This window comes from Pteropus alecto, unplaced genomic scaffold (genome assembly GCF_000325575.1).
Source record: "Pteropus alecto unplaced genomic scaffold, ASM32557v1 scaffold11, whole genome shotgun sequence".
NCBI lineage: Eukaryota > Metazoa > Chordata > Mammalia > Chiroptera > Pteropodidae > Pteropus > Pteropus alecto.
In genome coordinates, this window is record NW_006431956.1 from 1,096,037 (window position 1) to 1,110,687 (window position 14,651).

A 14,651-nucleotide genomic window follows, 5' to 3' on the forward strand; every position below is an offset into this window, starting at 1 on the left:
AACAGAGACTGGATGAGCGAGCGGATGAGCGAGCGAACGGGGAGGAGAGGGAGGGAGGAGGGGGGAGGAGGGGAGAGAGAGAGAGGAGGGTGGGGACGGGGCAGAGAATGGAATGGGAAGAAAGGACAGCGGACCAGGACAGGGCAGAGCGGGTGCGGGCCGTGAAACAATGCCGAGAACCTTCGCGGAGGTTCTAAGCGCAGAGCGTGGCCGCGTGGCTGGCGGGCTTGGGCTTGGCCGCTGGGGCGCCTGGCTCAGAGCAGGGAAAGTGAACCGCGAGAGCGCCGTAGAGACAGGCGGCTGGGGACAGGGCTTTGCCGGCCCCGACCCGTTTGTACAGTCAGGACACCCGGAATGACTCCTGGCCCGAGGAGACCTCCGTGCGCTCCTTGGCCCGCCCGAGCTGGCGCGGGGAGGTCAGCGCGCCGGCCCTGGGCTCCGGAGGGGCCGCGGAGGTGAACTCCGACCGCGCGTGGGTTTGGCCTTCGGCGATGACATGAAAACCCAACCCCCGCCCTCCTCCATAGTGTCACTCTGAACGCAGCTGGGGTGAGGACGGGCGTCCTACGCAGGGATCTGTCACCTTACGTCAGCCCCTTCTGCCACTTAAAAGACAAGACATTCGTTAGCCAGTGACATAAAATAAAATGGGGCTGCCGTGAGAAGCGGCTTTTCTATGTAATCAACCCAAAAGGAAGTTCCCTGCTGCAGCAGGGTACCCCGCTCTGGAACGTCATCGAGGCCCTGTCCCTCCGCACCCGGCTCGAGGCAGAAGTGCTTCGTCGCTCTTGTGGGACGCTTTCCTCCCCACCCCCGCCCCCGGCTTAACAGCGCCCGTTTCTGAAGGGCGTCTGTGGCCTTAGTGGCGTGAGCTAGAGCAGGGTGACCTGCGGGGCCCGGCCAGGGGGGCTGCAGCACGCATCGGGGTGGACCCTCGGCTCAGGCCACAGAATTCTGTGCGGGGCCCCACACCAGCTGCGCAGGCGGGCCAGGCTTGCTCCCTGTGGGGCTGGTGCAGGGGGGAGGCAGGGGCAGGCACAGCCGAGCGGATTAGGCCTGTGCCGGGAGACGACAGGCCAGGCAGCGGGCAGGCAGTGGGGGGAGAGGGGACACCTCCTCGTCCCTCCCAGGGCACCAAGACGGCAGCGGGCCAGGGCCTTGACGGTTAGCGGGAAGGGTTTTGCAGATACCTGGGTTCAAGGATTGTGTATGTGTGTTTACGTGTGTGTGCTGTGTGCACAAGTATACATGTGTGCATGTACTGTGTGTGCGTGTGTATGTGCGTGTGTGTGTATTGTATGTGTGGTGTGTGTAGGTGTGTGGTGGATGTGCGTGCCTGCGTGGGCGCCTGTGCGCGTACGTGTGTGAGCACGTGTGTGTCAGTGTGAGAGAGGGTATGTATGTGTGTGTGTGTACGTGTGTGCACATGCGTGTGTGAGTGGTGTGTCCATGTGCGGTGTGTGCAAGTGTACATGTGTGTGTGCATACATGTGTGCGTACATGCGTGAGTGGTGTGTGCGAGTGTGTGTGGCATGTGTGTGCGTGCATGGTGTGTGTATGGAGTGTGCGCGCATGTGTGTGTGAGTAGTGTGTGTGCGAGTGGACATGTGTGTGCATACATGTGTGCGTGCATGCGTGAGTGGTGTGTGTGCGAGTGTGTGTGGTATGTGTGTGCGTGCATGGTATGTGTGTATGGAGTGTGCGCGCATGTGTGTGTGAGTGATGTGCATGTGCATGCATGCATGTGTGTGCGTTGTGTATGTGCCTATACATGTGTGTGTGCGTGTGCATGTCGGTGCACTTATGTTTGTGTGCTGTGCATGCACGTGTGTGCACGTGTGTGGCGTGTGCATGCATGTATGTGAGGTGCACGCGTTATGTGTGTGCATGTGTGTGGCGTGCGAGTGTACATGCGTGTGTGTGCATGTACGTGGTGTGTGCATGTGCATGCCCGCGTGCTTGCATGTATGTACATGTGTGTGCGCGTGTGGTGTGCGTACTTGCGTGCGTGCATGTACATGTGTGTGCATGCATGTGTGTGCTTGTGCATGCATGTGTGTGCGTGTATGTGGGTCCATGCATGTTGTGTGCATGTATGTGTGTGCGTTGTGTATGTGCCTATACATGTGTGTGTGTGTGCATGCTGGTGCGCTTACGTTTGCGTGCTGTGCATGCACGTGTGTGTATGTGTGTGGCGTGTGCATGTATGTATGTGAGGTGTATGCGTTATGTGCGTGCATGTGTGTGGTGTGCGAGTGTACATGTATGTGTGCGTGCATGTACGTGGTGTGCACATGTGCATGCCCGCGTGCTTGCATGTGTGTACATGTGTGTGCGCGTGCGGTGTGCGTACTTGCGTGCGTGCATGTACATGCGTGTGCGTGCGTGTGTATGCATGTGTGTGCGTGTATGTGGGTCCATGCATGTGTGTGTGTGTACGTGTGTGCATGCATGTGTGTGGTGTGTGCACGTGTGTGGTGTGTGCATGTTTTGTGTGTGCACATGTGTGTGGTGTGTGCATGTGTGTATGTGCATGTGCACTTGTTGCTGCATGTGTATGTGTGTGTGGTGTGTGTGAATGTATGTATGTGTGCACGTGTGTGGTGTGTGTGTGCATGTGTGCATGGTGTGTGTGAATGTGTGTATGCATGCACGTGTGTGGTGTGTGTGCGTGTGCGTGTGGTGTGCGTGGCGTGTTTGCCTGTGTGTGCGTGGTGTGTGTGCGTGGTGTGTGTATGTGTGTGTGTATGTGTGTGTGGTGTGTGTGCGTGTGTGTGTGGTGTGCGTGGCATGTTTGCCTGTGTGTGCGTAGTGTGTGTGCGTGGTGTGTGTATGCGTGTGTGTGGTGTGCGTGGTGTGTGTGTGTGCGCGTGTGTGCACGTGCGTGTGTGTACACGTGTGTGTGCGAGCGTGGTGCGTGGCGGGGGCGGAGAACACAGTGGCCCACTGCCCCGCGGCCTCTCATTCACCGTCACCAGCTTCTCCAGGCTGCTCAGGGCCGCGATCCCCGTCCCTCCCTCCGGCCAACCCGCGCTGGGCGGCGGGCGGGCTGCCCGGCGGCCCACATTCGTTCCCCGCTGGACTCACCGTCACACTTCAGCCCTTGCCTGGCCAGGCCCCAGAGCAGAGTCCCGCAGTGCTCACAGAAGGCCGGGCTTTTGTAGTTGTAGACTTTAAATCTGTGCGGCATGTCGATTTTGAACCTCTCCTTGTGGAACTGAAAGACAAGGGGGCCGTGTGACCCTGCGCCGTCCCCAGGTCCCCGGCTCCCACGTCTCAGCGGGCGTGTTAGCCTAGCTAGCAGAACGACAGAGCCACGGGAATGGTGCGTGTTTCAATCCCTCGCTTTTACTTGTCAAGCTTTGTAGTCATATCCAACCAACCAGACAGCCGTGGGCTCTTCTGGGTAAGGGGCCAGCACGTGACAAGCACAGGTCAAGTTGTCCACGGACAGCTGAGGTCGGAGGCATTCCCACAGTCAGGCTAACATCTCACAGAAAGGGAACTCGGGTTATTTATTTAAGTGAGAGCTAAGTAAACGCTGCACTTCCCTTTCTATTTTAATATAAATATTTCTCTTTCTGTTTCCACTCAGAGCTAGCGCGTTCACTTTTGGAAGATGTTATGTAACGCTTCCTCTAGCAGAAGCTTCGCTGTGCGTGTACCATTGTGAAGCCCATGTGTGAAGCATGTCACACCTACTGTACGTGAGTGGACGAGGCCAGAGGTAGATAACGGGTCCGCCAGGTGCTGTGGACACGTGTGCCACATGTATTATCTTAAACCCATGTGATGTCTCATACAATCCTCAGACTACCCCATAGGAAGTAGCCTCTCTTCATGTCCTCGTCTGAGAGATGAGTTAAGCACAGAGCGGGCAAGACGCTTGCCCAGGTCACACAGCCATCGAGTGAGCTGGGCCATCTGTGAGCCTGGACGTTAGAATCAGAGCCCGCCTGTTTTCACCATTGCTCTGCTCTCCCTTAGAACAAGTGAGCGATTTAGAGGATGGGGAGGAGGGAGATGAGAGACGGATGCAGATTTTTTTTTTTTTTAACAGTTTTTCAGAGTTTAAATCCTCTCCTTTAATCAAACTTATCATGTGAACCACAGCAAAAAAATCAGGCAGTTTGAGTCCTGGCAAGAATACCAATATTCTCGTGCAGTATCAAATGTGTTATCTACTTAAGACTTATAATCTCAGCATAAGTTTTTGATTAAACAGCCCGCTTGGGAACGTGCACCGTACTGAAGCCTTATCATTGAAGCGAAGGAGCCTGTGCTCCGACCGAGGCCGCTGGCCAGCCCCGGGTCCTCAGGGTGGCTGCTGAGCGTTGTTTAAACGCTGCCAGCACTGACTCTATTTCCAACCAAGAAAAAGTAACTCATTTCGTATAAGACATTTCGGTGTCAATATGAGCAGGGAGGATCATGTTCCAGGCTAGAAGGCTTCCGCTTTAAACCCTGAACCCAAGGTGAAACGGTTCAGGATGCGGTAGGTCTGTACTTCCCAGCATGACAGTCACTCGGCCACGTGGTCCAAGGGGACGTCTGCGAGGTGGCGAGAGGCATGCCGTGAATGTACGAGATGCCCTGGGTTTGAAAGCCGTGTGGGAAAAATGGAATGTAAAATGTCTCATTGACGTTTACACCGATCGTGTGTTGAAACGTTGCTATTTGGGCAGATTGGGTCGAAGTACAACATAATGTCAAGATTAATTTCACCCACTGCCTTTTACGTTAGTTAATGTGGCTACTTGAAAATGTAAAATTATACTCGTGGCTCCCCTTGTATTCCATCGAGGCTGATGGTCATGCTGACAGTGTGCGGTCCTGCAGGCAAACGGGGCGTCGAGCGAAGGGTGGGGGGCGGCCGTCGGCGTCGGACCGGAGACTGAGGTCGTGTTTTAGTCCCAGGCCTGCCACTCACAGGTGGTTGACCGCAGACAAACTACTGTGACCTCCCCGAGCTTTAGCAGAGTCTCTCGTGTTATGAGAGCATCTTCTTCTGGCTCCAAATTTTACAGTCTGCCTCCTCTGCATCTGCCCCTCTGCCGGAGAAAATCCCATCTGGGCAGGTCGACACCCTCACACTCAGAAGGGCTTGCGAGGGGGCTCGGTGGCCGTACGGCTTTTCCCTGACCCCGAGCTTTCCCACCGTCGGATAATTACTTCACGGGTCCTTTCTCCTCGAAGCCAGCTGCTGCCCTCCCTTCTCCCTCCTCAGACGTCGCTGAGGACGTACGCCATCTAAGAGGGGCTCCCTCATCTGCCCGCCCCCGAATCTACAAGCCTACCCTCATCTGCAGCCATTTCCTCCTCCCTTCCTGCTCCAGTGGGTGAACCGTCCGTCCGTCCATCAGAATCCGTCCGTCCATCAGAGACCCATCTCCGTACGTGCCTTGGGCCTCCTCCCCTCTGGCCATGGCCGGCTGCTTTGGCGGCCTCTCTCTCTAGCTTTGGCCATCCGCCATCACTCCCTGGAGGTGAGGATATTTCTACCTCTCGTGCCTTCCCCGCCGTCCAGCCACCGTTCTACCTCGGTGATCCCTGCCACAGTCAGTTTTCGCGGTAATGTTACACGTGGGTCGCTCCCCTGTCATCACCTTTTGGGGACCTCCGGCGCTGGCCAAAGAGGGGACACCTCTCCAGATCTCTGGTGAGGGGCCCCACAGAGATCTCGTCTTCCTCAGCATCTCGGCTGTGCACGCCGAACACAGCTCCGCCTTTTACCCACTCCTAGTACGCGAAGGGCCTCCCTGCCCCACATTCTCAGCCCCTGCCAAGCCGCACACCTGAGTTTGGACTCCCTCGAGGTCAGTACTGACCCTCTACTCCCTTCACTCACGAGAAAACCTCTTCGGCAGCTCAGTCTCTGCCGGTACGGTAGCCGCTCCCTAATTTACAGATTTGGTCCATTGGCTCTTACGAACCCCAAGTGCATATGAAACTGATTGACACCTGCAATTGGATGTCCGTAGATATGGCCACAGACCAGGGACCGTGGCTCCACTGGGGCGCGAACCCAGGACCTTCTGCGTGGAAAGCGGACGTGCTCACCGCTCCGCTACGGAGCCACGTCCCAGGCAGTATCATTAAGAAGAGTTAGTGGGCTGTCAACGTCATGTCAGGAGAACGTCCTCCTACGTCAGACACAGAGCAGAATCTGAACGCGTACCATGGTTTCTCGGCTGTTGACCGCCGACCCCGTGCACTTGGCTATGACCTTATCGATGCACTTCTTGTGGATGGCGGCGTTACACTCTGAAAGGAAATGATCGCAGCTTGAGGTTTTCGGAAGATGAGGAACCACCGAGTAGAAAGGACGATGGTCGTAGGATGGAAACCGCGTTACTTACGTCGACACTGGTAGCCTTGCTTGTTGAGACCCCTGCAATAAAGCACACGTGTGGTTAACGGGGGTGTGGGAGCCGGCAGCAGCACCCCACGTACCCGCGGGGCGGGGCGGAGTCCTCACCGCCATCCGCTGTCACAGAGCGTTTTATAATCAGCAGCCCCGGTCTATCACTCCCCAAGGGTTAACACGTTTTTGTTATTTTTGTTGTGTGTTTTTTTTTTAATTTTAAAGTGCTTCGTGAAAAGTCTGATAATAAAATCAACGAGGAACGACCCGTCCTCCCCCTCATTTGTGTATTTTCCAAGGGAACGTGTCGAGGTGGACACGCCTGATCAGACATGCATCACGGGCTCCTGGCAGCCCATCTCCCCGTCCCACACTTAAACCCTCATTGTCTCGCTGAGCTCGGTAGAGATCAGCCAAGACATCTGTGCGACGCTTCACTTCCCGTTTCTGAGAAGCTGAGAATATGTGCAACTAATTCGTTCTGAAGCTTCAGACTAATTCCTGAGAGACACTATTAGGGAGGAAGTCCGGGTCGTTGGATGGCAGCAGGTCGATGGAGACCCGCCCAAAGTCTCTTTGACCTTGGACACCCTGGGGAGGCTGGGGTCGCGTGTTAATGGGTTCTGCAGCCCAAAGGGCAGAGCACCCCGTTAGGAGGCGAGAGCAGAGACGTTCCAGGCCTGTGCTCTACCGCAGCCTGTGCCCTGTGCTCCCCGGGGCTGGACCGTCTCTGTCCGAGGGCCGTGGGGGCACTGGGCGCACTGGAAGCGTCTCAGCCCGTGAGCTCCGGTAGGGGAGCGCCGCCTGTCACGGACCTGACAGCTGTCCACGTGGAGGAGGTTCCGATGTAAAAACGTGCCCACAGTAAGGGCGTCTACCTCCTCCGTCCCTCCCCTGACCCCAGCAGCCTCCCGTTTAATCAGACACTGACGTCCCCGGAACCTTTCCCCTGTGGGGCTGGCTTCCTTGTTCTACGGGAACCATGGTATGGCGGTCTTTTAGAGAATCCTGCCCTTTAAGCCACCTCAAGCCAGGCGAGGCCACGGGAGGCTCTCACGTAGTACTTAATGCAACATAGAGGCTGCGACAAAATGCAGAACCTTAATTTGGAGGGAAATGCCACGTTACCGTACCAGACAAACTCGTGGCACACAGAGCAAAACGTGGGTTGGGGGAAAAAGGTGGCCGTGAACTCGTGGCACTTGACGTGATGGACTTTGGCCTGCTTGATGGCTCCTCGGCGGTGGTGCAGAGCGAAGAAGCCCTCCGTCTCGAATTCGCTCGTGTCCTTGGTGTCTGCAGAAGAGCACAGGGGACAAAGTGAAATCCTGTGCTATGGCTGTGGCAGCCGGGGCAGAGGGTGGGGAGATCGGGCAGGGATCAGGCAGGTGTCGGGACCAGTGAAATCCCCGTTCTTAGTAGGGTTGGTGCAGCGGTAAGCCTTTTTTTCTTTAATTCTTGAATGGAGAATTATCACAGGGTGTGTAACTACGGGGTCGGAGCGGTGAGGTCGGTCCGCTGGCTCGGTCCTTCGCCCTCCTGCGATGGTGCTGAGTTATCCTCTTTCAGTTTTTAGAACCAGAGGCCAGAACTTTCGAGGTCTTTATTAACCACTCCTAGTCACTGTCAACAATGAGTCAGCCAGAAAAGGCAGGAAGTGGCAACTCCTTTGCTGCCTGTAGTTCTAGAAAACAATGTGGTTATTGACAGCCACTTGGAAACGGCAATTTTTTAGGTCCCGGGATGCTTTGCGTCCGGTTCCTGAGAGTGTGGCAGGTTGGAGGGAGCTGGCCAGACGTGTGTGTGAGGGCAAAGGCACTGGAGAGTAGTTTACGTGCTGGTTCCCGAAGGTCACAGTAATCAGAGGCACCAGCCACAGAACACACCGGTCGGCGTGGAAAGGGCCTGAAATCGACAGATCACCGCACTCGGGGACGCTGGTGAAGGGACTTTAGATATCAGTGTCCACAGCGCCCTGTGCCCAGATGACCTCTTCCCCAAAGGCTGGTAGAATTTGCTCGAGGAGAACGCACGGTAGCAAGGCGGTCCTGGTTAAACAGCAGGATGGCAAGTGCCAGGTGAGGGAGAATGACACCATAAACCAGGAAGGAGGAAGTCAGCATCATCGTTAAAATAAGGATAACGAATCTGATGGTTCCAACTCCCAGAATCGCAATTTTAAACAGCTTGGAGATTCTCGGCTTACGAATTTTTTTTTTTTAATTTTTACAAATACAAAAAAAATGGAGGTTTAGTCAGCGAGAACAAGGGGTCATAATTTACAAATATAAAGAGTTAGTATTTAAACTAAGTTATTTCTATTCTGGCTCAGCAGTGACAGAGATTTGATAACACGCTTGGGGCAAATGGCCCGGCCACAGTTCCTTATTCTTCATGTCCCTAATGGTGGCAGGCTAGAACACACTGAGTGGCTGGGGTGGGGGCTGTGTAGACGGACACCTGTCCCCCAGGGACCCAGCCAAGTCCCAGGCTACATTTCAGGACCAGAGACTTCTCCGCAGCGTTCAGCCAGCGAGCGTCCCCAACAACCACAGACAGAGGCCCAGGGACGGGCACGACACTGTCGAATGCTTGAAGCCTAGGTAACGTAGGTCTTTCCATTTGGAACTGAGCTGCAAGTAAGTGAGGGCTGGTGAATTAGGGGTTAACTTCCCGGGTCGCAGAGGCAATTGCCTTCTGGCAAGCTCTGGAACAAGTGTGGGATTTGTTTACAGTCCGTGACTGGCATAGCAGGTCGTTTGTCAGTAAGACCTGACTCATTTCTATTTTGGTACAGATGAACTGATATGAAGTAAATGAAGTACAAAATTACTTTTAAATTCAGGGGACGGAAGTGAATTATTCTGGGAACCCTTACTAAAAATTATATACGCATAATTATATTCTGCACATGAGACACTAATACTGTTTTTTTTTTTAAAGTGTCAGTGCTAGAAATGAATTTATTCCCTTGCTACGTCTTGTGATATCCTTTATCCTCTACTCATTCCAAGACGGTAAATTTATAAAAACTCAGAATTTCTTGAATTCATCTGGTCTTTACTGTATTTACTTCTGAAGTAATTTGCTCTTCTGTTTATTTATTGGCTTGAAGGAGCTCTTTTTTTTTTTTTTTGGTATATTTGATTATTTCTTTTATAGTAACGGCTCCTAATTGCTTCATTTAGTTGAATCTATCACTCGTTTGCTGTCAGTCCAACCACACACGTTTCCCGGGCAGCTTCGACGCCGAATGTTGTCCCTAAGCTCTGAGTGTCTAACGGCCAAGCCAGGGAGACGTGGCGCCCACGGCGAGAGCAGCGGCTGATGGCGCCCAATCGACTTGGAGGTGTGTACACCCAGAGGGTTTAGGAGGTTGACAAAGAATGACAAAAGAGACCACACAGGGGCAGCCGGAAGTTTAAGAGAAAAGGAAAACTCGAGTAATAGCATATGGGGCAAGCCAAGAAAAAAAACGAAAACGTTTTTCAGCATCGACGGAGACAGAGATGTCAAGGGAACCGAAGGCTAAGAAACAGGAATTCATTTTCAGGGTGCACGCTCTCGGAGAAAGCCATTTAGCAGGTGGTGCGAAATACCAGCCAGACTCTTAGGGTGTAAGACTTGACGGTGTGGTAAAGAAACTGGGGCTTATAAATATAAACTCCTTTTTCAAGGACTGTGTTGGAAGGAGAGGAAAGAAAAAACGGTTGGAAGTAAAAAGGATTAAAAAAAAAAATTCTTTCTCAGGATCGGAGAGATGGCTGAGTTCAGTCTGTGCTGGCGATGAGCTGGAGACCGAGAGAGAAGGTAAGGTCGAAGGTGGTGGAGGGAGCACGGTTGATGGCGTAGAGCCGCTGGGGGTGGCAGGCGGGACACCCAGCAGGGAGGGAGGACAGCGGGAAGGGGACGCGGGAGGGGGCAGCCCAACTCTATGTGCAGAGCCGGACGGAGCCTCCCCCAGGAGCGACGGGAGTGAAGACACCTGCAGAAGACACCTGCAGAGACCGACAGGTATGGGAATGTTTGGGATTCCGAAGGAAAGGAATTTCTAAATCCCAGGGCGAGTCCAAGCGAGGAGTTCAGCAATCACTGAATAAGCGCGCATGTCCCATGTCCCCAGCACGCAGCCTGGTGCCGGGGTCGCAGAGACAGGTGAGGTCGTTCGCCCACTGCCTTCCTGCGGCGAATTTAGAGTCAGCGGGAAAGCGGTAAATGTCGGAGAGCAGCGTCCGCGGGACGGACGCGCTGGGACACGGGGCGAGGACGCCACGGCCGCTGGGGCAGGGGAGGCAGCAGAGGCGGGAGCGTGGGAAGCCGGGCGAGGATGTTCCCGCAGGGACGGTGTCTGCGCTGGCTTCTGAAGGAGGCGCAGAAGGGGTCCTCGCCAGACCACAGGGACGAGCGCGGCCCAGAGATGAGGCGTCCCGGGGTGCGCGCGTGCCAGGGCCTGGAGCACGAGGCAGAAATGACCCTCGCAGACCTGTGGCTGTCGGGGCAGCGTGACGCGTTCCTGTCGATAACGTACAGGCACCGGGAGGCCGTGGGCAGCGACACGGGTGCGGGGGGAACAGAGGCAGGGCTGTCCCAAGAGGGAATTCACACTGTTCATCCTGACAGCCACGGAGAATGTCTGGGCTCTGGCAAGAGATAACGATGCCCAAGCGGGGGATGAAATCGAAAATTGCTCAGTAGACGACGCAGGCAGAAACCGAGGGATTGAGGCGGGAGGTTGAAGAGCCAGGAGGTTTGCTGGTGGCTGATGTGATGGTCACCACGGCAGTGGGTGCTGACGGGGCAGGTTGCTGGTAAAGATGGGGCAGAGGCTTGCGGAGGGAGACGGGGAGCACCAAGGTTCTGAGCAGAGCATCTCTGGGGGAAGAGGGTGCTCACGAGAGCAGGGTGCTGGCAGGGCTTCCCACGGGTCCGGGCTGCATCGGGAGCGGCCGGCACAGGGCGTGGAACGGGGACTGCGGGGCGAGGTCTAGTGCGTGCTGGGCCGGGGAGGGGACGGGCTCCGGGAGAGAGGGGTCCGACCCCGAGTCCGAGTGATGTCCTGCCGGAGAAGGTTGGTCAGCGAATGGACAGAGGAAAGTGCGGGAAGGAAGCGCGGGGAGGGGGAACACGGGAGGTGGGGCGTCGGGTGCGTGGCGATGGTGAACCCCGATGCTACCACACATGGCGGTAAGAGCACAGGGAAGGTGATTCCAGCCCAGAGCGAGGGAATGGAGTGAGCTATGCGTGAGCGGCCGGGGGGCCCGCAGAGTAGCACGGACTTGGGGCTTCTCTGAAGGAGGGGTGTCTTAATCGGTGTCCACGAGCGTCCCCTTTGTCCCCCTCCTCCACCCTCTCTTCCCTCATCTCCCGTTTCGGCCACGCCCATGATCGTTTTTCTAGTCTAGTCATTTTAAGCGATATCGACATTTTCCCTTCATTCGACTTTCGTTTTTAAAGAATTTTAAAGGCACCTCAACGCCGTGCTCGTGACGGGCATGCCCTTTGCCCCACGCCGGCAAGAAATCGCACCCTTATTTTCTTTTGGACTCTTCCTGGTGTTTCTTTCCTGTAACCGCGGCCCAGACCATTTCCTCATCTCTGTATTGCAAACGTGGCGTTTTATAGGCTCCCTCTAAATCTAGTCTATTTCCTTCCTCAAATCTATCCCGCATTCTGTCGCAAGCGATTTCCCCCAAACGCTGCTTTCATTATATCAAGTCCTGCTCGCTGGGGCTGTGGGACTCCTTGCGGGCGACCTCCCCGAGTCTGCGACTCCTCTGGCCTGACTTCTCAGCCGCCAACGTCGGCCTTTGATCACTAGCTCTGACCGAGCAGGGGCCCGCCTGCCGCCTCCCTGGACTGGTCCACTCACAGTCCTCTGCTCGCTCGTATTTATTTCTGTGCAGTGCCACATTTTTGTCCCGCTAGAGGTCAACGTTTTTGTCCTCCCTCTTCTTTGCGGATCCCAACTATGCTGACCCTTTAAGGCCCACAGTATGGAATTTTCTGGAATGCAGGTAACTAACCCGTAGTTATCTCCTGGTGAATCAGTGTTTATGTGGTTTAGGATCTAATTCTGTTTAGTCTGCACCCCTTCTCCAGGTTGGGTTTGAGACCGCCGAGTGTAAGAACTCGTGTTAGGCTTTTCTGAACCAGAAAACCATTTCTTATACGTAATAACAAACATTCTTAAAATCGAATGACATCCTACACTTCTTGTCATCAATAAAGAATTTTCTAGTTTGGTTATTCCGTAATATTGCTTTTTAAAAATTAAGGTTTTCTGATATGTAAAGATTTAAAGATGGGGTCTCGATTTGGGTGCAGACATAAAACATTTTCAATACTACAAAGTTTTATTCTTAAAAAACAAAAAACAAAAACCAACAGCTTCCTGGACTTGAGTAACTATTGGTTGTGAGACATCGTTGATTTTGGTCGCCTGAATTTGCTCTCCTTGCAAGACAAGATTTAAGTCCTATAGTAACAGGATGGGTGACCACAGAATTATTTCTCAAAGCAGCTGATCTCCACCCCCATGGACTGGAATCGCGATGGAGGACGTTCTTCCGGTTCACACTGGGCCGTGTTTTGAATGGGTGGGAGGAGACCCTGTCATTCAGGAGGGTCTGCTGGCCTCAGCCTTCAGGCCTACACTCACTCTACAGACGCAGAGGCCCAGCGGCCCTACGAGCTCTCTGCCCACTCGGAAGTGGTGGACGGACACGGACCGTCTATGTAGAGGCTCCAGAGATAAAAGAAGAAAAGTTTAGATGGTATCGTTCCCTCTTTAAGAGTTTTTTCTTCTTTAAAAAAAAAAGGTTTATGGTGGAAAATCTCAAATACGTACAAAGTTGAGCAAATCCTGTGATGGGTTTCCGGTTGCTGTCACGTGCGGGTAGTGATCGCTGACCCCGCACCGCGTCCGCTCCCACCCCAGGCCTACGGGTCATTCCGAACAAATCCCTGGTATTATATTATTTTATCTATAAACGATTTTGTATATGGCTTAAAGATAAGGACCCTTTTAAAAACATAACCACCATCTCATCATCCCACCTAAAAATTAACAACAACGTCTCAATATCATCAAATATCTGGCGAGTGTTCACTTTTTCCTGATTATCTCATAATATGTGTTTTTTTTTCCCCCAATGTATTTGTTTGAATCTGGACCCAAAGGAATTATACACGGGAAGCAGAAACCCAGAAAGCACCATCAACTTTTAAAAGTTGTTTCTTGGTAGCAAAACTAATTTAGAAAATAATAACATCAGTTTATCCTCGGTAAGTTCGCATGTTCACTCTGAGGTTCAGGATTTTATGAGTGGTAGCGTTAGATTTGTTTGAACAGCACTGGACCACAGAATATAAATGCAGCAGAAGGAGCTGCTAGGCTGTCACAGGCAGACGCTCGGAAATGTAACTTCTGTGACCAATGTCCGTGTGTGACATGGAACTGAAACCCTTCAGCAAAGCACTTTCCTTCCTTGTTGCTAAAAAGATTCGAAGTGACTAACTAGAAGCCGTTAGCATTTTGCCACGCGCATCATGGAAAGTGTTTATCGGTTTCTAATTTATTTTGTGCCCTGCTAGTGCCGTAATAGAATAGTGTGATAGCTTGTTACATCACATCTTTTACACAGTGTGTGTACACACCGTGACACCTAAATAGGGCCTTTAGAATTGACATTAAATTCTCCAACTAAAATAAAGACCGACTGTAAAAGCACTGGGCATAGGAGTCTGCATGGTTTATAAACTAATGCTATAAACGCTTTCGCAATTCTGTGTTTCTCTAGACCGGAAGTGTCTTTTCAATGGATGCGTGAGCACCACTGGGGATTTTAGGATTTTCCCTTGGGCTTCACGTTTCTCCTAATTCCTTTCTGCGCTGTCGCAAAAGGACCATAAGTCGCACATGACTAGAGGGGCTATGCCCTCCTCACCCCCCAAACGGGAAGAAGAAAAGTCACTTGCCGCTCATTTCCAGAAAGTATCTTGCGTTCATTAGCATTCGGCCTTGAGGTTTCAGCTCTAGCTGGTTGAGAAAAGGAAAGAAATACCAGTCAGAATGTGAAACGGACGCTGAGTTTAATGACATGATAACTGTGAGTCCAGCGATGACAGATTTCTAACGCAGAATCCGAGTATCGCTCATATACGTTATCCCGAGAGCACAGCATCCGTGCGTGCACGTGGCCTTCATTTCATTAAAACACGGCCGTGACTCATTAATTTGACGTGGGGACTAAAACCTCCGTGAGGAAGACAAACAATTCCAGAAGAG

At 53.2% G+C, this 14,651-nt stretch overlaps 1 protein-coding gene across 1 annotated transcript in view; it reads right to left on the reverse strand.

Moving 5' to 3' along the window:
- PRKCQ (protein kinase C theta) overlaps positions 1-14,651 on the reverse strand; it is a 58,309-nt gene that overhangs the window by 36,040 nt on the left and 7,618 nt on the right. Inside the window, exons 4-8 of the mRNA XM_006907037.2 lie at positions 14,342-14,402; positions 7,498-7,660; positions 6,360-6,391; positions 6,179-6,264; positions 3,088-3,217 (exon numbers count right to left, since the gene is read on the reverse strand). Coding sequence (XP_006907099.1) covers positions 3,088-3,217; positions 6,179-6,264; positions 6,360-6,391; positions 7,498-7,660; positions 14,342-14,402 — 472 coding nt within the window. The remainder of the gene's footprint in view (positions 1-3,087; positions 3,218-6,178; positions 6,265-6,359; positions 6,392-7,497; positions 7,661-14,341; positions 14,403-14,651) is intronic.